The sequence below is a fragment of the Dipteris shenzhenensis genome, chromosome 33, assembly GCF_047967505.1.
Source record: "Dipteris shenzhenensis isolate YYH24624 ecotype China chromosome 33, Dip_SZ_1.0, whole genome shotgun sequence".
Taxonomy (NCBI): domain Eukaryota; kingdom Viridiplantae; phylum Streptophyta; class Polypodiopsida; order Gleicheniales; family Dipteridaceae; genus Dipteris; species Dipteris shenzhenensis.
In genome coordinates, this window is record NC_141628.1 from 24,536,929 (window position 1) to 24,559,263 (window position 22,335).

Consider the following 22,335-nt stretch of genomic DNA (forward strand, 5'->3'; position numbering starts at 1 on the left):
AAACCAACTGACTTATGCCAGTTGATTTTCGCCCCAGCCGCAAGGCAAAAAATCTCTAGGGACAGTCTCACTCGCTCCAGTGACTCGACATCATCCTGCACATATAGGGCTGTGTCGTCTGCATACTGGGAGTCCAGAAGCTCTGCAACATCTCAAATAGGGAGACGCATCCCGCGAAGACCAGTGATACGGGCTCGAAGGAAGTGGGTCATGGCCTCCGCAAAAAATAGGAAGAGGTATGGCGCTAATGGACAGCCCTGACGCACCGAGCGCTCGAGTGTGAGTCTCTCCCCCATCCTGCCGCTGATGATAACCCGACTGGAGGCCGATCTGTAAAGGCTAGCAATACCTCTGATCCACTCCTCCGGGAAACCAAACCGAGAGAGTGTACCTTCCAAGAAGGACCAGTCTACCCTGTCGTACTCCTTCTCAAAATCGAGAAGGAGTATGGCAAGGTGCTGGCCACTGTGCTGAGCCCATTTCGTCGCCTCTGAGAAAGTGAAGATGTCCAAAATGCTGCGATCTTGGACAAAACCAGTCTGGGTGTCATGAATCAAGTCGTGTAGCAGGGGGCGGATGCGGCTACTGATCATCTTGGCGAGGATTTTGTAGGCGGTCGGGAGGAGGGTGATAGGGCGCCACTGTCTGATCTCCTGACGGTCCCCCCCTTTGGGGATGAGGCAAATCAGGCCTGTCGCAAGGCTCTTTGGCATCTGCCCGCTGGAGAAGATATGCTGGAAGGCTGCGAGCAAGGGCCGGTGGATCTGCTCCCAAAAGGTGGTGAAGAAAGCTCTAGAGAGGCCATCCTCACCTGGGCATTTCTGCCCATCAATAGCGCTCACCGCATCGTGCATCTCTGCCACGGTGAAAGGGGCGAGAAGGGTGTCGCTCATGCTGGGCTGCACAAGCCGCGGTGTAGATCTCCACACCTCCTCCCTGCAAATGCGGCCACGAGGGTCTGGGGGCTCCTGCTGGAACAATGATCTGTAGAAATCTCTCGCCAAGTCCCGGACCTCGTCTGGATCTGTCCTGACACTACCATCCTGCGCCCTAAGAGAACGGAGTTGTTCCCCTGCTGACCTCTGTCCATGAGTCCTGAAGAACTCTTTGCACATCCGGTCGCCTTTCCTAGCCGAGAAGGACTTGGAAGCATGAAATGAAAACTCTGAGCGACGCTGGGTGATCTCCTCTAGCATGGCTCGGGCCCGCACCTCTTGCTGTCTGAGCTCCTCAGAGCCTGGAGAAAACTGCTGCATCCGCTGAATCGAAGCGAGATCACGTCTGAGACCCCTCTCCCGCGCCCAACACTGCTGTCTGATCTGAATTGCCTCCTGTTGACAAATGAGGCTGGACTCAGCAAGCGCCTGAGCTACCTGTGCTGCCATATCCTTGGTGGGGTCCCAATCCTGCTCCCACAGGTCCACTATCCTGCTGTGAACTGCTGCTTTGGAGTAGATGGAGTCTGGGATCCGGCATTTGGTCGGGGCGTAGATATTGAGGATGCCGATACGGGAGCCCTCAATATGCAAGCCCACCCAAAGCGCACGTCGTGGGATCAGAGTGCCAAAACCACACACATGCTGAACTAGAGAAGCGTCGATGGAGGTACAGACACCCCCGCTCCTCCCCTGCTCGCCAATCGAAGGTTCCCAGTAGGTGTGGGAGCGTCTTGTGAGGACCTTCCCACAAATACTGGTCTGAGAAGCCGAAAGCTTGTGTTCCTGTAGTAGGAGCACATCTACCCTTCCCACCAAGGCTGGCTGGAGCTCCTGTCTGAGCACCATCTTCCTGGGGCCATGGGTTCCTGATGAGTGGAACCCGTTAACGTTCCAAGAGATAATGCGTATACTCATGAGGAGGGAAGGTGGGCCATGTTAAGCCAGGCAATCTCCAATTCTAGAGGACAGGATAAACTGGTGCAAAAGTCCGATCACTTACAGGTAAAAACACCACAGGTGACTCTCCGTCAGGACAAAATTCCACAACCAAAGCCCTGTCAAAGAGCCCCGGATTGGAGGCAAAATCCACAACCAAAGCCCTGTCAAAGAGCCCCGGTTCGGAGGTCAAAAAATAAAAAATAAAATAAAAACAAAGGCTCCTTGCTGGCCGACCAAATCTGGCCGACCAGATTGACCTGGTCGGTCAATATCTGACCAGGTCGGTCAGTTCTGGGATCAACCAGCTGGTTGACCGACTAAGCCCCTTCCTATTTAAAGGGGGGGGGGGGCTAGGTATTCTTAATCTCTTCCAGCTCCAGAGGTACCTGCACACCCTGAGCCTCTTCTGCCCCCTGGCTGCCTCCGCTGCTGCCTCCACTTTTGCCTCCTGGCTGCCTTCTCTGCTGCCTCAATTTCTGCCTCCTGGCTGCCTCCTTTTCTGCTTCCTTTCTGCTTCAGTTCTGCCCTTCTTTCTGCTCCAGATCTGCCTTCCTTTCTGCTTCAGATCTGCCCCTCCTTTCTGCTTCAGATCTGCCCCTCCTCAGGATTGGGTGTCACTTTTTGCCCTTATTAGCACTTTCTTACACTTTTGACCTAGTGCCTTGTATGCAAGGGAGAATACGTCAGATCTGCCCCAATTTCTGCTCCAGATCTGCCTTCCTTTCAGCTTCAGATCTGTCCCAACTTCTCCTCCAGATCTGCCCTCAACTTCTGCTCCAGATCTGCTCCAACTTCTGCTCCAGATCTGCCTCCAACTTCCGCTCCAGATTATGTTCTTTCTATTCCAAATCTGCAGCAACCCTTGCATCAGTTTGCTGTCTCAGATTTGGTTCAGTTCCAACTTGTGGAGCTAGTGCAGAAGTCCACTACAGTTGTCTTCCCTGGAGGATTGACGTTTGCTTCCTCCAGAGCTTCTCTCATATCTTCTCCTGTACTGAGTTCCGTTTGTGATATATATTTCTTCTTCAGCCATTATTAGTCTTCAGTATTGTTTTATTTGTCTCCAAGTATTTTCTTTATATGGTATCAGAGCCAGGTGTGCCAATCGACACCTGAGCCTTGATCTGGAAAGCTTGGAAGATAAATCATCACCTGAAGATGTCTTCTCCCTCTTCCCCGAAGCGATCTCAGCCTGAATCGACCTCTATTCAACCACCACCTTCGTCATATGTCGAGAAAGAGTCTGCAAGGATTGAAGGTGATGAATACCTCTCCAAACTCTTTAAAGAATTTGCTGAATTCCAGAAATGGAAGGAACTTGAAGCGGGTACCCGCACACCTTGTGCCTCTACCTCTCCACGGTTCTCTCCGATACGTCAACAAGGACCTCTATTCAACTCAGAAGAAGCTGAGCAACATCTCAAGTTCGGTGCCAACGAAGAACAAGTATACCCTGACGAAAGAGGACAGGCCGGCATGAGAACATTGGGTTATTCGACAGTGCCTATCCCACAAGAATCGGTGCAAGGTATGTTGCCCTATTCCCTTAGTGCAACTCCATCTATTATGCAAGGCATAGGAACAAGTAATCACGAGGACACAGATCCATACATGCATGTGAACACGCGCAGACGAGAAAGGAGAATTGCGTCTGACAATGAGTTTGCTTTCGGTTCACATTCTTCCCTCCCTCCCATCCCTCTCATATCTTCCGCTGCCATCTTTCCTCCAGTGGCTTCTCATCCTCCTCCCATGCCACTGGATTCCTATAGTTTGTGTCCCTCTATCTCTCCCGCTGCCTCTTTTTCACCTCTCATTTCTTATCCCGCCTCTCATATTCATCCCTCCCCCTCAGGACCTTTTCCAAATTCTTTTATTCCTCCGGTGGTGCCGCCTCTCCCTTCTTCTCACTCTGCTTCTGTTTCAAATTCTCTTCTGCCTCCACCGGTTGCTTCTCCCTATCATTCTCTTTCTTCCCCTCACCCTGTCTCTGCCACAGCCAAACATGCTTTCAGTGATATGACTCGTTTTAACGGGTCTAATTATACCACATGGTCAAATCTCATGCGCCATGTGCTTGATTCTCAAGACCTATGGGAACTCGTTCAAGGTATTGAATCGCCACCTGATCCTCATGTTTATTCTCCTCAGGTAGTTCGTTCGTGGCGACATCGTAATGCCACTGCCATTGTCAAAATTATGCAAGGACTTTTACCTGAATTTCACTCTCAATTACAGCATTTTGATCTTGCCTCTGAGCGATGGGCACATCTCACTGACCGCTATGCAGCTCGAGATCGTACTGGTCGCATCAATCTTGACCATGATCTCCAACAATTCCAGATTCTTACTGATGATGATCTCAAGGTTAAACTAGCAGATTACCGGCGGTTAGTTGCTGAATTTGCCACAACTGATCCTCCCAAATCCGAGGATGACCAAGTTACTTTCTTTTTAAATAAACTTCCGCCCAAGTATTTCAGTTTTATGCAACAAATCATTTCTCAACCTTCTCTTCCTACTTTTTATGAGTTCGAATGTCAACTTTTGCGTTATGCTCGTCTTTACTCTCAGGTCCACCAAAAACATAGCATTCCTGCTTCAGAGGGGGCTCTTCTCTCCGGGATTCAAAAAGATCAACCCAGCTCCGGGAAGCCCTCTCCTACTCCTAACTCCAATAACTCCTCTAGTAGTAAACCCGCCTGGCACACCCTTCCCAAAAAGAATAGGTTTTGTCAGCATTGCCAGAGAGTTGGGCATATTGACGATGAATGTCGCTCCAAAGCCAAAGGCCTTCTTCCTCAGCCCCCCACCACGACTCCTCAACCACCCCGTTGGACTCCACAGTCCCCTACCACGACTCCTCAGCCACCTCGTTGGCGTCCTAGGAGTGGTCCTCCTCCTCCTCCGAACACTGGTCTTTGGAGACCCCAGGGCCATGTCACTAATCAATTCACTCCATCTCCTCCCTTTATAACTCCTGAAGGTCTGTCTGACTGGTCCACCGGAGATTCTCTAGACTTCACTTCTCAAAGCCTTGATCCATATCACCGAGCTTGACTCCTCCCCTTCCTTATCTGGGTCAGCTTTTCATACTCTTCCATGTGGCTCTAAATCTTCTTGGATTGTGGATAGTGGAGCCACTCATCATATGACTCCTCATCATGATCTCTTCATTTCTAGCCAACCGGCAACAGGGGGAGTCCGTTGTGGCAATAACTCTGTTGCTACTATTCATGGTGTTGGTTCAATAACTTTTGATACTGACAAAGGCCCCAATCTTGCTCAATTGGATCAAGTGTTTTATGTCCCCCAATCAGGGGTCAATCTTCTTTCTGTGCTCCAGATCTGCCCTCAACTTCTGCTCCAGATCTGCTCCAACTTCTGCTCCAGATCTGCCTCCAACTTCCGCTCCAGATTATGTTCTTTCTATTCCAAATCTGCAGCAACCCTTGCATCAGTTTGCTGTCTCATATTTGGTTCAGTTCCAATTTGTGGAGCTAGTGCAGAAGTCCACTGCAGTTGTCTTCCTTGGAGGATTGACGTTTGCTTTCTCCAGAGCTTCTCTCATATCTTCTCCTGTACTGAGTTCCGTTTGTTATATATATTTCTTCTTCAGCCATTATTAGTCTTCAGTATTGTTTTATTTGTCTCCAAGTATTGTTTTATTTGTCTCCAAGTATTTTCTTTATAGGCCACAAATAGCTGCCTGCTTGTGGTCGATGTCAAAGTGGTCGGAGGATGTCCTGTGTGGAGACGAAGGCGCTTCTGTGAAGGTTTCGGAGGAGAGGCCGGATCATCGGACCCATCCTCTAAAACCTTCAGCAGAGGGGAGAGGCCCTTCGTCCCGTGGTGGTAGGCTCTCTAACCAGCTCGACGCCTCTGCCAAGGAAATGCTGTAGAAGCCCGCTACCTTTGAGGTCCTCCATGGGCGAAGCCCTTCCGCGTAGGCCCACTCCAGCGGTGGTCTAATAATGACCAGGAGTTGGAAACGTTTGGCGCTGTGGCGCCAACGCAGACGAACATCACCCTCCTGCCACTGCTGCTGAAGAAGCTCCGCTGCTCTGCTACCAATCCAGTCCTGCACCTGCTCTTGGGACTGATCTCGTATCGTCTCCCAAACATTTTCATTCGTCCATTGCTCATTCCCTTCACTGGAGATAGTGAAGGAATAGCTAGGACCATCGTGTGGGGCAAGGACGGACACCTTACCCTCTGCCCCCTTGCGGAGGAAGAAGATGCTGATGTCTAGGCATGTAGGGAAGGAGCCAATACCCGTTGCATCCAGATAATCCCAAGGACCTGCTCGATAAAACTCCAATGGAAGAGCTCTAGGAGCAGCCCTTGGGCATGGGGACGATGATGAGGAGTCTGAACCAGAGAGAGGGGTGCTGGCCACCTGCGGGGAAGGGCCACTCCCCTCCGCTGGGCCCGGAGGGATAGGCGTGGGTGAGGTCTGTGCTGGCTTCGGGGCTGCAGGTGGCGCAGGTGGAGGGGGGGACTCCCTCTGGATCATGCTCGAGGAAGAGAGTGGAGTGGAAACCACTGGTTCGGAGGGGGATCCTGGAGGGGGTGGGGGTCGGAGAATCGAGGAGGAGGGGGGAGGGGGAGGAGGGCGGGGTGAAGGATGAGGGGGAGGCTGGCTGACCTTCTCCTTTCCCTGCTCCTTCCCCTTACCGGGCTGCTGATGAGTAGGGACCACCGGAGGGGGCTCTTGCTGTAGATGGGCAGGTTTTTTGGGGCCTGCTTTGTTTCCCCTCCGTTTTCTTTTGACCTCCGTCCAGCCTTCCCCTTCGGGAGGGGATGTCGCTGACTGTTGAGGAGGATCCTGAGTTGCCTGAACGGGGGTCTTCTGAGGTTCTGTACCCGTGAAGCGAGGACATGAGCGCGCCTGGTGCCCGAAGCCATGGCATCTCAGACACTGGTTTGGGCGACCAGTGACCAGAATGCGTTGCATCACCACACCTGTGTCGGTCTCTATCTCGAACTCCGAGGGGATGCTCTGTGGATCGAGGACTGCCACTTTGACACGTGGCACCCCTTGGGCTGCCGCCGCATCAACGTAGGTGTCCTGCATAGGCCAGCCAAAGTGCGCCCCCAGGTCCTTGATGATCGGGCGAAGCTCGGTTGCGAGACCTGGGAAGATAAGGGTAACTGGATGGCGAGGAATGCGAAAGCGGGCATCGAAGTCCGCTACACTGAAGCCCCTGTACCATGGGACCATGAGGATGATCTTACCACCCATAGAAGTAGGGGATCGCCTGACCATGTCGCTCGCAGCCTGTGCTAAGGAGAGCTTAAGCCAGAAGATGCCACGTCCCATGAGTGCAACCTCCTCGATGTGACTGTCCTTGAGGTAGAGGGTGGACTGCAACCAGTCCCTGATGTCTGCTCGTGAAGGGGAGTAGCCAATGACTCTCCCATAAACGGACGTCTGGGAGAAGTCCGTGGCGGCCTGCTTCACCAAGGAGACCTGGTGCTCTGTCAATGTTACGCGATAGGCTGATGGAGGGGGGGGGTCCGTCTGGGCCACCGGTTCTGGGCACGTGGCCGCCATATCGCATTGACTAACTGTGAACACTCCGAGGCGGGGGAAGGGGAAGGAAACGGAAGGGGAAGGGGCGGGGATGGGGGATTAAGGTGGGGGAGGGAAGAAGAGGGATGGAGAGGTATGGGGAAACGGGGGGGGAGAGGGTGGTGACGAAAGGGGATGGCGGGGGAAGGAAGAGGAGAAAGAGAGGGGGGGGGGCAGCGCAGCGCAGGGGGGTGAGAGGGAGGGGAAGGGAAGGTGTGGCAGCGCCGCACGAGGGGGTGGGGAGGAGAGGTGAGGAGGGGAGGGAAAAAGGGGGGCAGCGTGGCGCAGTAGCAGGGAGGGGCAGAAGGGGGCGGGGGGGTTGGTAGCGCCACGCGAGGGGGTGGGGCGGGTGGGGGGGGCTGAATGCGGAGAGGGGAGGAGTAGGAGAGGAGGAGCGGGGTGAGGGGGGAGCGACGGGCGGAGAGAGAGGGAGTGGAGTGGAGCGGCGAGGTGAACGGAGTGTGGCGAGGGGGAGGCGAGGATCGACGGGCGGGGGTGAGGAGAGGGCGGAGGGCCGCGCGGCAGTGGCTGAGAGGAGGTAGAGGGGAGGGCCGCGCAGCGTGCGAGGGGGGGGTAGACGGGGAGCGGAGGAGGGAGGGAGTTCGCAGGAGCTTTCCAGACCACTGACTGCTATAGGCTCGCCTGGTCTGCTGCTGTTTCTACTCTAAAAACATGCTTCATGCGCTGTCCTGACATGGTATCAGAGCAATTTGGGGCTGCTAGTTTTGGTGGTTGGAGTGATAACTTCAAAAAATTGAGGAATCTACAAATGATACACCAATCTCGCATATCCCCCTGCAAAAAATGTTGTAAAATTTTGCAATTTCTTTGAGTCTTTTGCAAATGTTTTTGCAAGTTTTGCAAACCTGAGAGCATATGCAAGTGTCTGATGCAGAAATAAAGAGAACATGATAATTTGACATTTGAAAAATTTTAAACAGTAAAAGTTTACTGTTTATGAAATTCGGGTTGTTTTTGGGACTGAAAAGGCATCAGATGCCGGCTATGCAAGTGTCTGATGCAGAATTAAAGAGAACATGATAATTTGACATTTGAAAAATTTTAACAGTAAAAGTTTACTGCTTATGAAATTCGGGTTGTTTTTGGGACTGAAAAGGCATCAGATGCCGGCTAAAAATTTAATTCTGGTGATGCTGAAATGCTGGCAATTTTTGCAGGGAATTTGCAGAGTCTAGCACTTTGTGGTGATGCTTTTAAAGAATACAGCATAGTTTCTTTTGAAATCAACGAGCTTGAGAAAAGAGCTTAAACAGCTCTTGCCTTGATTAACTTATTTGTTAAATTGCACTAATTTTCACAGATTGAGGATTGTGATTTTTCTGCCAACGCTTGGAGTGTTTTCGAGGAACTCTATGGAGCTAATTAGTTTTGAAAAATAGGTTTTATACCTTGAGGCAGGGTGATACAAAGTCCATTGTGAAATTGGGATAGAAATTGGAAGATGATGACAGGGTACAAATCTTTTGAATGGGCTGAATCATGCACGTCAGGAGTGTGTGTCAAGTCTTGCTACAAAGGACAAAAGAACTAGTTGGTTATCTTCTTCAGGAAGAACACATGAAGCATATAAGTGCCAATCTTGAAAGAGGCACTGAAGATAGAGCTTTATTTGCCAATGGCAAAAAGCAGAGGCAATCACAGAAAGGTGATTTGAAATAGAAAAAAGTCCCATGCTTTTATTGTGGCAAGACAGGTCATTGGGCTTCTGAATGTTATAAGAAAAGGGCTGTTTGGATGAAGGTACTTTTGTAGGTAAAGACAGGTTATGGCGGAAGAAGAGGCACTAGTGCATCTACTGGAAGAGATATTATGATGAATTTCATGGACCTATTGAAAAAGACGAGAATGATACTCAGAGACATATTTTGATATGAGTGAGTGCACGTCTTCTTCAAAGGAGAAGTTGAATTCACAATTGACATCAAGCCTGGATTCATGGTTAGAGGATTCAGGTGCCTCTTCTCATATGGCACTTACGAGGAGATGGTTTTCTCATTCAAATACATATGGCAAATCAAAACATCCCACAGTGACATTTGGAAATGGTTAGAAGTTGGTAATTGAATGGATTGGTGGACGCTAAATCAGTCAAATGTATGTTTGTTGGTTATTTAGATGAATTTCTACGGATAAAGGCTGTATGATATGCCAGCCAGGAAATTGATAAACAGCAGCATGTTATTTTTGATAAATCTGACGAGTCTCAGCCCGTATAGCAGCAGCCAATTACTTTGTCTATTGAATAAGATGAAAGAAAGCAAGAGGTTGAGTTTGCAGAGCTCAAACAACCTGATAAGTGTAAAAGCAAGCCAATACAAGTAGAAGAACAGCTTGTATGCAAACTAAAGGCTCTTTATGGTCTAAAGAAGGTACCCAGGGAATGGTATGCTAGAATAGATGCATCTCCTTTAGAGGGGGTTCATGAAAAGTTACTATTATGGTCTTTATGATCTAAAGGAGGTACCCAGGGCATGGTATAAAAAAAGGCTCTTTATGGTCTAAAGAAGGTACCCAGGGCATGGTATGCCAGAATAGATGCACATCTCCTTTAGAGGGGGTTCAGTACAAGTTACTATTATTTTGGGAAATCAAGTGATTTGGTGCTCGTGACTTAATATGTGGATGATATCTTACTTGATGGCAGCAATGGTGCACATATCACAGGCCAATCTCTGGAGGTCATTTGTTATGACAGATTTGGGACTGAGGCACTACTTGTTGGGCATTGAGATAGGGCAGCTTTTTGACATGTATATTTTCTTAAAAGGCAAATATTTTAGAGATATTAAGAGGTTTAATATGCGGGATTGCAAAACTCCCAGGGATGGTAATGACAAGTTGATAGTGCAGGACAGCTTAGCTTTAGTTGATGCTGGGAGGGAAGTAAATATGGGCCTATGGGGCCTTGGTGTGGTCCTAACCTCCTCGTGGCACCTTGGGTAATGTGGATATTGGGGGGGTATTGAGGCCTTTGGTGCACCGATGGCATGTGTACATATGGAGTGAGAAATCCTATAAGCAAATATGTGATGGAATGTTCCTTGGGTATAAAGATGGTTTGAGACCCTCCTCACTATGCCAGCCGGCTCTTTTTTGGGTACTTATATAGGCAGCTTATGGGCAGCCTAATTTATCTCACTACTACTAGGCTTGATATTGGTTATGCAGTTCATAGAGTAAGTCAATGTATGTGGAAACCTAGGGAATTACAACGAAGAGCGGCCAGAAAGACACTTAGATATCTGAAAGGTACAATATAGTTTGGGCTTGGATATGAGAAATCCAAATATATGACTCTTTACAGTTATACAGATGCATACTGTGCTGGTTCAGGTGATGAGAGGAGGTCAACAAGATATATGTTTGCTCTTTGCTCAGGTGCAATCACTTGGACCAGTAAAAAGAAACAGTCTGTTGCATTGTCTTACACCGAAGTTGAGTACAAGGCATCTCGCATGGCAGCATGTGAAGCCACTTGGTTAAGGCTTGTAGTGAAAGATATTGGAATGCCTCAAAATGACAGCAATTATGTTTGGCGACAACAATGTGTTTGGCCAAAAAATCCTATTTTTCCTGCATATTCAGATACAATTTCACTTCATGAAAAAGAAACATGCATCATAGGAGATAGATATTACTTCATGAAAAAGGGACATGTATCATAAGAGATAGATCTCATATTTTCCCAAGACCATTAGGCGGCAGAAAGTTTGAATGGTGCAGGGACATATTTGGACCACAAGACATCAAATTGAGCATTAAGGGACAGTCTTAGAAATTAATGCTCAATTAGCGTACTTAGGAAAAGGCAGTCGTGGGCAGAATTGTGGGCCTCACACCCACAAGGAGACAAGTGAGAGAGTGGATCGAGGCGAGCTTGGCAGTAGAAGGCGACCACATCCAGGAGGTCACCATCTCAGGAAGAGGCGTCTTCCTCATCCACCTAAGCTCTCCCGCAACCGCCATGACACTTGTGGAGCAGAGCCCCATTCTCCTTGGCCCGCATCTGGTGTACCTTTTCCCTTGGTACCATGGCTTTATAGTTGAGGACATGGACACGACACACCATGTTCCCCGATTCCTGATGACGCTTCGCTTCTCAGGGCTCCCAAAGGAATACAGAGCAACTCTCAAACTCCAGCCTAGCCGTCCTCTTTTGAGGGACTTTTGGAGATTGGGGCCTTGGAATTACCTAGAGATCTTGGAGTCTTACTCTTTGCCACTGGAGGTGACGCTTATGATCTTGCAGCCTCGGAAAGGGGGTTCGATCAGCGTAGTAGGCTCCAGACGCATCCAGTTTGGCAATTCCAATTTGCCTCCATAGGATTGGAGAAGTGGACCCCAGTGGTAATTGATGCTATGATGGGCGATCAGATCTCATGCATGATGGACAAATGGATGGGCCCACAGGGGCTAGATTTTTGGCACGCCTATGGTGCTGAAGTGAATTTTCAATTGAGCTTCACGTGGGAGAAGCCGATTTATGGATTGACAGTAGGGGTTATCAGATTGCCGCCTAAGGCAAGGATTGATCAGGCACACTACCGGCCATTGCAGAATTGTGTTGAGTTATTCGGAGTGCATGCCTCCTTCATGTTGCAGTGGGCACGGAAGATTGGCATAGAGCTGGTGTCCACCCTAGTATGTCGACGTACGGACACGGACTACTCGTCCTCCAAACCCCCTTCAAAGTCACGAAAAGTAATTTTTTGGAACAGGCACCCACTCACAGAAGAGCCTTGTTTCTTGCTTCCCTGTCCTAATGAGTTGGACTACAGTGAGTTGGAATGTGAACGGACCGTGATCGTAGTCAGTAGCAGTATCTGATCCTTCGGCAGGAGTTGCCGATGACAATGGTAGGTTGAACAGTGGACTTCCTCTTGCTACAAGAGCACATGTTCTCAGCATTAGACATCAGGCGGCACCACCACCTTCTTGTCGTAGGTGTGGTCTCCAGTCGTAGGACGGAGCAGAGAGGTCTGCATCTCGCTCTCCCAGGCGGTGGCCTCAGTGGTCTACGATCAAGGTGAGCTTATCCCAGGGCGAGTAGTTTGGATGCGAGTCAGAATGGGAGAGTCCAAGATTGGGACCCTGAATGTGTGTGCCCCAGCGTGCAAACAGCACTGTCCGGATAGAGTGTCTTCTAGATGTTGAGTCTTGGATCGTTGGAACCTAGATTTTAGGTAGGACAAGCAAGGTGGTGCCTCCTCCTTTGAGATGCTAGTTGCAGAGTGGAGCACATGGGAACAGTTCATCTTCACGATCAGTGGCAGAGACATGTGGAGAGAGCCAGAGCTCAGCAAGATCCCTAGCAGCCTCCTATTCTCATTTGGCCAGAGGAGACATGATGGATTGCTTGAGAGGCTGAATCGCTTCTGGGTTGGGGATTGGGCACTCCACAGAGGTGGCTCTACAAGGATTCTAGCAGGCACCACGATGTCAGACCACTCTCCAACAATACTATACCTAGAGCAGCCCTGTTGTGGTCTTCCCCAAAAGGGGGTCCGCATTCTAGAGGACCTCCTGCTGGATGAGGAGATTCAGCATGTAATTGCAGAGATTTGGCAGCAGCCAGAGTTAATACCTTGTGGGCTAGGCTTCTTGGGTGGCAAATGCGATTCAAAGGAGCAGTGAGGAGTGCAGTCTTAGGCCCTTAGACAGAGGAGGGCTCTTTAGGAGCACGAGCGTGCACTACATCGAGACCTTGCCTCCATAGAGAGGCTTAGGGAACAAGACCCAAGATCCCAGTGACTTAGTGATAGATATGAGAGTGTGCGCCTTGAGCTCCAGGACACGGAGGTTCGGCGGGCTGAGTTTTCCTACCACTCCACCTGGACCTGTTGGGTACAGTAGGGGGATAGGATGACGAAGCAATTTTTTCATACCACTGGATCTCGATCTGAAGGCACATAGTTATAGCAATTACGGGATCCGCAGGGCATTTTGCACACCAATCCACATGAGATTCTAGAGCGAACCACAGATTTCCACAACCAGCTCTTTCAGGTGGAGAGGGTAACTCTAGCTTGACTTGTGGTCCGTGAGTTAGTTTGGGACCATGTTCTGATAGTAGTCTCACAGGAGTTGTGCAAGAGACTGGAGGAGCCTTTCATAGATGAGGACTCTGGTAAGCCCTCAAGGCCCTACCGACCCAGAAGTGTCTTGACGAAGATGGGGCCCATGGTTGGAGTAGATGCGGGATGGAGGGGCGGTGTCACTGTTGCCCTGCTGGAATTCTGGAGACGATCCCTTACAGGCTTGCCCATAGGCCCATGGTTGGAGTAGATGCAGGTGGAGGGGGATCTGGATGGGAGCCCTCAGGATTATGACGCACATACAGAGCCTTGTGGCCTAGTTGACTGATGGAGGTCATGCGTTCCAAATTGATGAGGTCTCTCAAGCTTACTGGATACAGGGTCAGAGCATTCAGAGGATAGAGCTCTACGAGACGGTTCCTCCTGCTAGCGCGGATCCTCATTCCCCTCCGGAGGATAGTGTGTATAGGAGGTAGTAGCTAGTGTAGTGGCATGGTACATTTGGGTTGCTCGCTGTAGTCTAGTGATGGGTGAGCACCCGGTTCCACCCTCGGCTACCTTGGTCGCCATCTGGCAGGATATCATTTACACCCTACGCTCCACTTGGGAGCGCGGGACCCCAAGCTCTAGGGCAATTGTTTCTGTGAGGCTTGGCGTACAGGAGTTTTCTACATATTCACTACGCGAGGGATTCGCTGGTTGTATAGTCCCCCCACCCCCCACGTGGCTGTTAGCCCTTGTACTAGAGACTGCCGAGTCATTGAGCTAGGTTTCTTTGGAATAGGCTGGTTTCTTCTTTCAGCCTTTATTGGTTTTTCCATACTCAGCACCTGCGAGTTGGATTTTGTCATGCTCATCCATGATGCGTGCAAGTGGAAAATGTGCAATAAACTAATGGATGAACTGGAGAATTGCTGAATGATCACACTTACCATCATACTTGGTGAAGTTAGGATTACCGTGCGATTAGATGTGGAGTGATTGCAGTGGATGTAGCAATCAATGCTGGTGTAGACACAGTAGCCGTCAAACTTGCCTGCATAGTGGCTAACATCTGTTGTGTTAAAGCAGCATAGCCTTTCAACCAAGTTAATGCTGCTGCTTGATCTGGGCAATCCCTGCACGTCAAAGTGCCTCCTCGTGCTGTGTTCCTCTCACATCAATAAGAGCAGTTTTTCAAATCCGAGCCTCCTTTAGATTCTTGAGGCTTTTCTACCTCCTCTTTTCTTCCAACTGTCTCGTGCTATCTTCCAATTGTTTTATGCTTTATTCCAGCTCCCATAGATTTTCTTCTGGTTGAGACTATAAGTGCTGGTGTACTCCATAATCATCTCCATCATTTCCTGAGTGCTTTAGGGAAACATATCTTTCTGATTGTCTTCAGTGAAGTCGGTCTCTTAGCAAAACTCTTATGTCCTTCTCTCGTCCATTGCACTTCGCTGTTTAGCTTTTCCTGACCTCAACACAACCATGCACTCAAGGTAGTCAAGCTGGATCACACCTGAAGCTCTGATACCAATGTAACATGCAGCGGTTAATGATTATGTGAAGCACAGCAAGATCTTTAAACCTTTGCGAGTCTTCAATGTACACAAACATAGAGGAGAATAGAGGGGAAGGGGAGAAAAGAGTAGAGAGATAATGGAATTGACAATCGATTGGGTCCCCGCACCCACTGACGGCCCCTCCTACAATTTTAAGGAAATTTTGTATATCTTGGAGAACTGAAAATACAATGCTGAAATACACTCTTCTAGAGAGCAAGGCAATGTAACTCTGAAGGTTGGATTGCCAAACAATAACCAAAAACCTGAGAAACAGCTCTAACCGGCCTCCATGCTGTCCACACTGTCGATGTAGGGCACATTGCAAGGCTTAGAATGAGGCTTGTGCTGTCCAAAGGGAAGCAGGTGTCTACGTGAGTGAAAGAGATGAACTGAGAGAGAGATGAATGAACTGAGAGATGAGAGAGTTGAGAATGAGAGAGAGAATGCTGAATCAGGCCCTAGCTTGCTCCACTGCTGTCCGGAATGGGGCTGCTGCTACGTGGAAAATAGACCCCAAAGAGAGGTGATATGAAGCTGAACCTGGGCAATGAGGATTGCTGAGATTTGGCTGCTGCAGTGCTGGAACTGAGGTGCATGAACCTCCAGGGCTGAATGCTCAAAAATGGGAGCTGAGGCCCCTTATATAGGGCCTTGTCAGCTGCACAATTGACCGACCTGATCAGTCACTTGACCGACCTGATTGGCCAGCCAACCAGCTGACCTGGTCAGGCCAACTGGCCCGATTGGTCCAGCTGACCTGGTCAGGCCAACTGGCCCGATTGGTTTGGTGAGGCCAGGCTTACCTAAATGGCCTGCGTACTAACCTACACTTTGACCTCCTAACCTAGGCCAGAACCTGACTAACCCATGCAGTTCTCCATGGGTACACATGACTTGGACTGTCCCTTATGGCTGGGAGTTCAGCTACATAGCTCATGCCTGACTGGGCGCGGACTAGGGCTCACTGTGTGGCCATGGCATATGACAAAATGTCCTAAATGGTTCTAGTCTTGTACATCGTTTGCACTTCATGATGAGTGAGTGTGTCGCAATACACCCTAGTGCAGGGGTGCATGTTACAGACACTACATTTAGTGCATCTTAGGCCCTTTTTGAGTCCATATCTCCCCTTATGCAACCATCTCGTCGAGTTGAAAGCAATTTGAAAAGCCATGTCTGTTTGAGAGACATAATAGATGTTGTCTTTGCTCATAAAACCTTGATATACTTCATAAACATCCAATCGATCATGTGGTCAATTTGAGAGCACTCCAAACCCTCTGGCAACTACCTCTCTTGTTTTTACAAACATCTCTTCATCCCTTCTATTCCCTTCATTGCCCAAGTCACGGTTGGATCTTCTTTGTCCCCGCAGATCTTCTCTATGGAAAGTTGGGTCAGTCATAGTGCATTTTCCACAAAACCTCCTTGAGGATTCATGTATTCAACTTTCTCAACTCTAAACCACAGTGAATTGTCTCCTTCAGAATGAAAATACATATTTCTAAGGCATTGCTTACTGACAGGACTTACTACACCCCAGACATACGATATTGAGATGTGGTAGTGAGTAGGGTCGTAGAACTTGTATGTAGAGAGTGACATAATATCGACATAATATCGCCTGTTGGGACAGCAATGAAGCAGGTGGGAAATGAGAAACAGCTGACTTGTACTAACAGAACTTCCACAATCAAAGAGGGACACCATACAAAACAGAATGGAAGGTTTTTCCTTTCTATTTATCAATCTTCTCCCACATTTGAAATCACATCAATTAAATTTATCTTTAAGAGATCCTCCTAAACTAACCAAACAACCCATGTACCTGATAATTTGTCCTACTTTCCACCACTGAAAAACTCAAACTTGTTACTCCATGCGGGAATTCATCCCTAGAAAGCCACAAAGCCATACTATTAGAAGCATTTATATTCAAATCAAAGATAGCCACAAAATCATCAAATTCTGGAAGGCTGCAAGGAGGTCCTTTGGAAAAGGAAGAAAAGGCCCAGCCTGCTTCCTGGGATGGTACCTGCCCACGAGCAGCACGGGCTGCTCACTAAAGCAGCACCAAGTGTAGGTTGCTGCTCCAAGGTACACGGGGCTTTGCGGGCAGCTCACCACCCACAGGCCACGAACCAAGAGGCGAGGCATAGTACAAAGGTGGGATGGAAAGGATAGGACCGGGAAGAAGGAAGGGCGTGGGAGGGAGGCGAAAAGGAGGAGGCGGGGAGGGAGAAGGCAGGCGGGAGGAGAGAGAAGGCAGCAATGAGGGAGAGGAGGGCAGGGAAGGAAGCGGAGAAGGGGCGAGAAAGAGGTGGGGAAGGAGGCAGAAGGGGAGGCGGAGAAGGGGGGCGAGATTCTTGGGATGGTACTTGCCCACAAATGGGCTATGAGCAGCACGGGCTGCTCACTAAAGCAGCACCAAGTGTAGGTTGCTGCTCCAAGGTACACGGGGCTTTGCGGGCAGCTCTAAGTCGCCACCCACAGGCCACGAACCAAGAGGGGAGGTACAGTAAAAGGCAGGATGGAAAGGACAGGGCGGGGAAGAAGGAAGGGCGTGGAAGGGATGCTTACAGGATGAGTCGGGAGAGAGAAGGTGGCAACGAGGGAGAGGAGGGCGGGGAAGGAAGCGGAGAAGAGGAGAGAAAGAGGTGGGGAAGGAGGCAAAAGGGGATGCGGAGAAGGGGGGCGAGACGGAAAGGTGGCGGAGAAGAGGCGGGGAAGGAGGCGGGAGATTGTGGGGAAGGAGGCGGCGGAAGAGGGCTGGGGGGAGATGGTGGGGAGGGAGGGCAGCGAGAGCACAGCCAGGGAGCTCACTCAGCCAATTTCTTTTTTGCAGCAGCTCTTCCCTGCAAGCAGAGGCAGTACACCTCTGTCTTGCTAGGAGCTGTATCAGACTCCCAATAAATGTCTCCGATTCACAATATATGCTTACCTTGGAAGACGAGTTTTCTCGCCTCTCCCAAAATGGTTTGCTTGTATTGTGCTACAACAACAAGGTCATCACTTTGGCACAATAGCTTGGAGTCTCAACAAACAATAAGTGAAACAATTCATTGTTTAGATGTTATAGATGATTAGAACCCTTCCATATGCTCACATCCTATATCTTCATAAACATCAAATCCATTAGGGGAGACATGGACTCCAAAAGGGCCACTTCCATTAGGGACTTAAACATGGGCATAAACATGGATTAGGCTCTAGACCAATAAGAAGGCTCAAGCATTTAAAAATGGACGAAATCTTCCTCCTCCTCGTGAGTGGAAATAAATGGTCTCCAGTCCAAGTTACTCGAATCACCAAGGAAAAGGGGTTTCACACCCTTAGGAGACATCATGTCTTTGTAGAGATGGTTGGACAATATATAATCCAACGGTTGTAGATAGGAGGCCAACACATAGCATCACAGTTGCCAGGGATCGCTGTTCTCTAGTTGTAGAACACTGGAACGACTTTCCCGTGGAACGGTTGTGGAATAGCCTGGACTATGGAATGCCTGGCGAACACCATTGGACAACTATGGAACGTCTAGGGAACATTCCGTAAGTCCTTCCCAACATGGGGTCACACGCTACGCACCTCTTTCCCTTGAGCAGAGAGGTACCTACGCTAGTAGCTATGCACAGCCTCATATGCATTGCCTAGCGTAATGCCTAAGGCATAACCTATGTTCTATCTTCTAAGGCACATGCCAGCAGCCACATTCAAGTGACAGCAACCAGACTCTAGAGTGACAAGCAGACAACAGCAGCTTTCCAGACAAGCATGATGTTAAGTCGATCTATTCAAGGCATAGTTACATATTGCAGGGGCAAGTCATGCTTCTTGAAGTCCATTGATAGTTTGGAGGATGGAAGACACACTAGAGGTTGGCGGATTTGTGGAGTGAAGCAATTTATGAGGTAGGGACTTAACATGTCTTTGAATACATAGTAGACGGGGAGAATTCCAATAGGGCAATAGGAGGCACGATATCCAAACCTCACTTTTAGTCCTTGCATGGCACATTGTTTTGAAAGACATTGGGAAGTGCATCCAATAATTAGTTTTGCAAAGAATATCACTAGTTTTATCACACAACACCACTATATTCATGCAACGTATCGTAAGTTTGCCTCCAAAGACGTCTGATATTCAAAGACACGTTTTGCATACAACTTCATCATGTTAGAGCATCTTCTAGAGGTTAAAATGCTCTAAGAAAGTGTGTTGTATGTAATGAGTGGGGGGCATAGAAGGGAATCCCATGCCTTGGAATGCAAGTCTTTATACTTATCTTATACCCACTGGGAGGATGCCAGGCATAAAAGAGTACAAGCCATCTTCTTGGCCTGCTATGGGAAGACGGCGTCCTCGAAACTCCCCATATCGAATAGGACAATGAACTGTTTCCCTTTAGTTGAAGCATAGGCCCAAATCAGAGCCTTCTTCTGGTCCTCAATGTCGCCCCCCTTCTGCATGGTTGAAGTTAGACGTGGCAGATTTGGCAACTTTCTCGACCTGCCAGTAGAACAATCCTTCTTCCCATGCACACAATTGTGGCATAAGAAGCAAAGATGCTTGAACTGATACCGCTCTTGTTTGTGAGGATGGATGTAATGCCCTCCTTCGACTTTTCCTCTAGTGTCTTCTTAGGCTTGGCCCCTTTCTTTCCACCAGACGCATGTTGATGATCTTTCATCTGGTCTTTAGAGTCCTTATGTTGTGCTCCTTTGCTAATGGGGGATGATGACTACTATAGGGCCTTGGCACCCTACTTGGGCTTTCCCCCATTCAGCATCATTTGCCTTTGTCTCTATTCACCTCTATTTGTTCTACTTGGTTTGGTCTTCTTCCTTGTGAGGGTGATGAGGATCCACTCCCATTCCCTTACAAAACTCGCTTGAATTTGTTGGAGGTTGGGTTCTTTGACTCGATTGGTCACTCCCTTCTTCCTCACTTCATCGACATTGGTGTTGGCAAACTCGTCGGCCTTCTCACTTCCCTCGATGAAGAACTCATCTTCTTTAGAAAATTGTCTTGAGCCTTCTTGTCTCAGCTTTGAGTCTAGTGATCCACTACTCTTCATAGAGCACAAAGGAGGAGGAAAAAAAGCCCAAGAATAGCTACCAAGGTGAAAGAGTTCTATCAAACGGACCATGTGCTCGATTTGATTTTTATGAAGATATATGAGGTTCTTGTGAAAGGATTGTTGGCACTAATAATGTTCAGAAGGTCTCTTGAATATAACCAGGGTTTCTAAAATTTACTTTCAAACTGACCACATTGTGGATCTTGTTCCTTCCTGTGGGCAAGACATAGAGAGGAAAAGAAAGTTGATATCAGTTTTGGAGTAATATAAGGCAGATGATGGGGTTTCTTCCTTTGTTCATCTGGGCAGAAGATACAGAGCAAAGAAAGTTTATACATAGGTGTTGCTTTTTTATTGCTAATAACGATAGAGTTTTTCCTTCAAAAATCAAAGTGCTACCTCCAGAAATCGTTTGATAATTGGAGTAAAACATCAAGAGCACATCTTCAATGGTTCTATTCTCTTTCCTATTCTAAATCACTGTGGTTGTAAGAGCAAAACCTAACCATTTCAAGAAAAAATGTTACATTTTTCTGGAATCAATTTTTGGCATGCTATGTTGTTTTTGGGCAAGCCATAAGCTAACCTAGAATCTCCCTATATCTTTTCTCCTCCCGCATTGTCAAAAAATGCCAGAAAAGAGAAAGGTCTTTTTTCAAAGTGGGTGGGTCTGGGTGTATGTCATACACCCGTCTGTGTCTCATGAACGTATGCAGTTTATCTTGTCTTGTCTATCAACATGGAATATCAAATGTGTATGGAACATAGGGCTCTTGAATAATATCGCATATGATCTTCTTGATTTATGGTCTGATTGGCATTGCCATGTAACTGTTTAGATGCCAAGATTTGTATAAGATTCATGTATGTGCACTTACGTATGCTTAGTATGTACAGGAGTTTTGTGCACAAAATGATGTCAAGGCAAGGAAATGTTTTTTGTGGTTGTTGGCACGTGCATTATGATGACCTGCAAAATTGCAGGCACACCAACACAGGCAAATACACAAGCGTATATTTTCTGCAGCTTGTCATTTCTGTTTGGGTTCCGTTGTTTGAACATCTTGTTGTGAACCCCCAATCAGCCATCTTATTCCTGTTCCTGTTTTGATCGCTATATGAACAATTGATATTGGGTATGAACTCAATTAAAGGCATGGTCATTGTCTGCATGTCATTGCTGAATGTTTTATATTGTAATATGCCAATAACACATTGATTAAATTATATGACAAGTGCATTTTTTAAATTTGGAGGATCTAATTCCTGGCAGGTTTTGAAAACACAATTGTCTGCCAAGAAAGAAGGTTTTTCTGATGTGCTCTACCTAGATGCAGCAGAGAACAAGTACTTAGAGGAAGTCTCTTCTTGCAATATTTTTCTTGTAAAGGTGCGTACGTTGAACTTATTTCAAGTTTCTTGTGGAAATCTTGTGGATGCTATCTGTGAATGTACAGCCTAATTTTCCTTGGAGGAACAGATTGACTAGGCAAGAGTCTGGGCAATTGCTTTTGTAGCAAGATTCTGGGCATCCTCCTGGATTCATGGTGATATATGGTTAGGTTGCTTTGCTTGGCATTCTAATTGCTTAGTACTTACAAGCTGTCCACTTACAGGGAGACACTGTGGCCACTCCTGAACTGAAAGGTACAATTCTTCCAGGTATCACGAGGAAAAGCATCATAGAGCTAGCCAGAAGTCGTGGTTACAAGGTAATGAATCTGTAGGCAGAAGCCCCAACAGATAAAATTCTTTTTGGTCTTTAGAACAACAAAAATCTGAATTTCTATGATTGTATATATTTTAGTCTTACAAGTTATATAATGAATCTGTAGGCAGTTTACCTCACAGAAAAGGAACAGAACAGGAAACAGAAAGCATGATTTACACATGTTTGCTTATTTTTGAGCTGTATGTGTGTGCATAGCTTCGTTAATGAAGTATAGGAAGCAGTTCAAGATTGATCTCTTAAAATTTGGGACTAATTTCAAGAAGGGTCCACATGTATGAAGTATTCAGATACTGAAGTAATATGACAGGAAGGTGTGAGCTGAACATTGTTTTTTCTCAAATTGAAGGTTGAAGAGAGACGAGTATGTGTGGATGAGTTACGGCAGGCAGATGAAGTATTTTGCACTGGAACAGCTGTCGTGGTATCGCCTGTTGGGAGTATTGTTTTTGAAGGAGACAGGTATGTTTC

At 48.0% G+C, this 22,335-nt stretch overlaps 1 protein-coding gene across 1 annotated transcript in view; it reads left to right on the forward strand.

Annotated features, from left to right (window-relative positions):
* LOC147879863 (branched-chain-amino-acid aminotransferase 5, chloroplastic-like) overlaps positions 1–22,335 on the forward strand; it is a 59,895-nt gene that overhangs the window by 36,798 nt on the left and 762 nt on the right. The window contains exons 7-9 of the mRNA XM_087371452.1: positions 21,409–21,525; positions 21,752–21,847; positions 22,214–22,326. Coding sequence (XP_087227578.1) covers positions 21,409–21,525; positions 21,752–21,847; positions 22,214–22,326 — 326 coding nt within the window. The remainder of the gene's footprint in view (positions 1–21,408; positions 21,526–21,751; positions 21,848–22,213; positions 22,327–22,335) is intronic.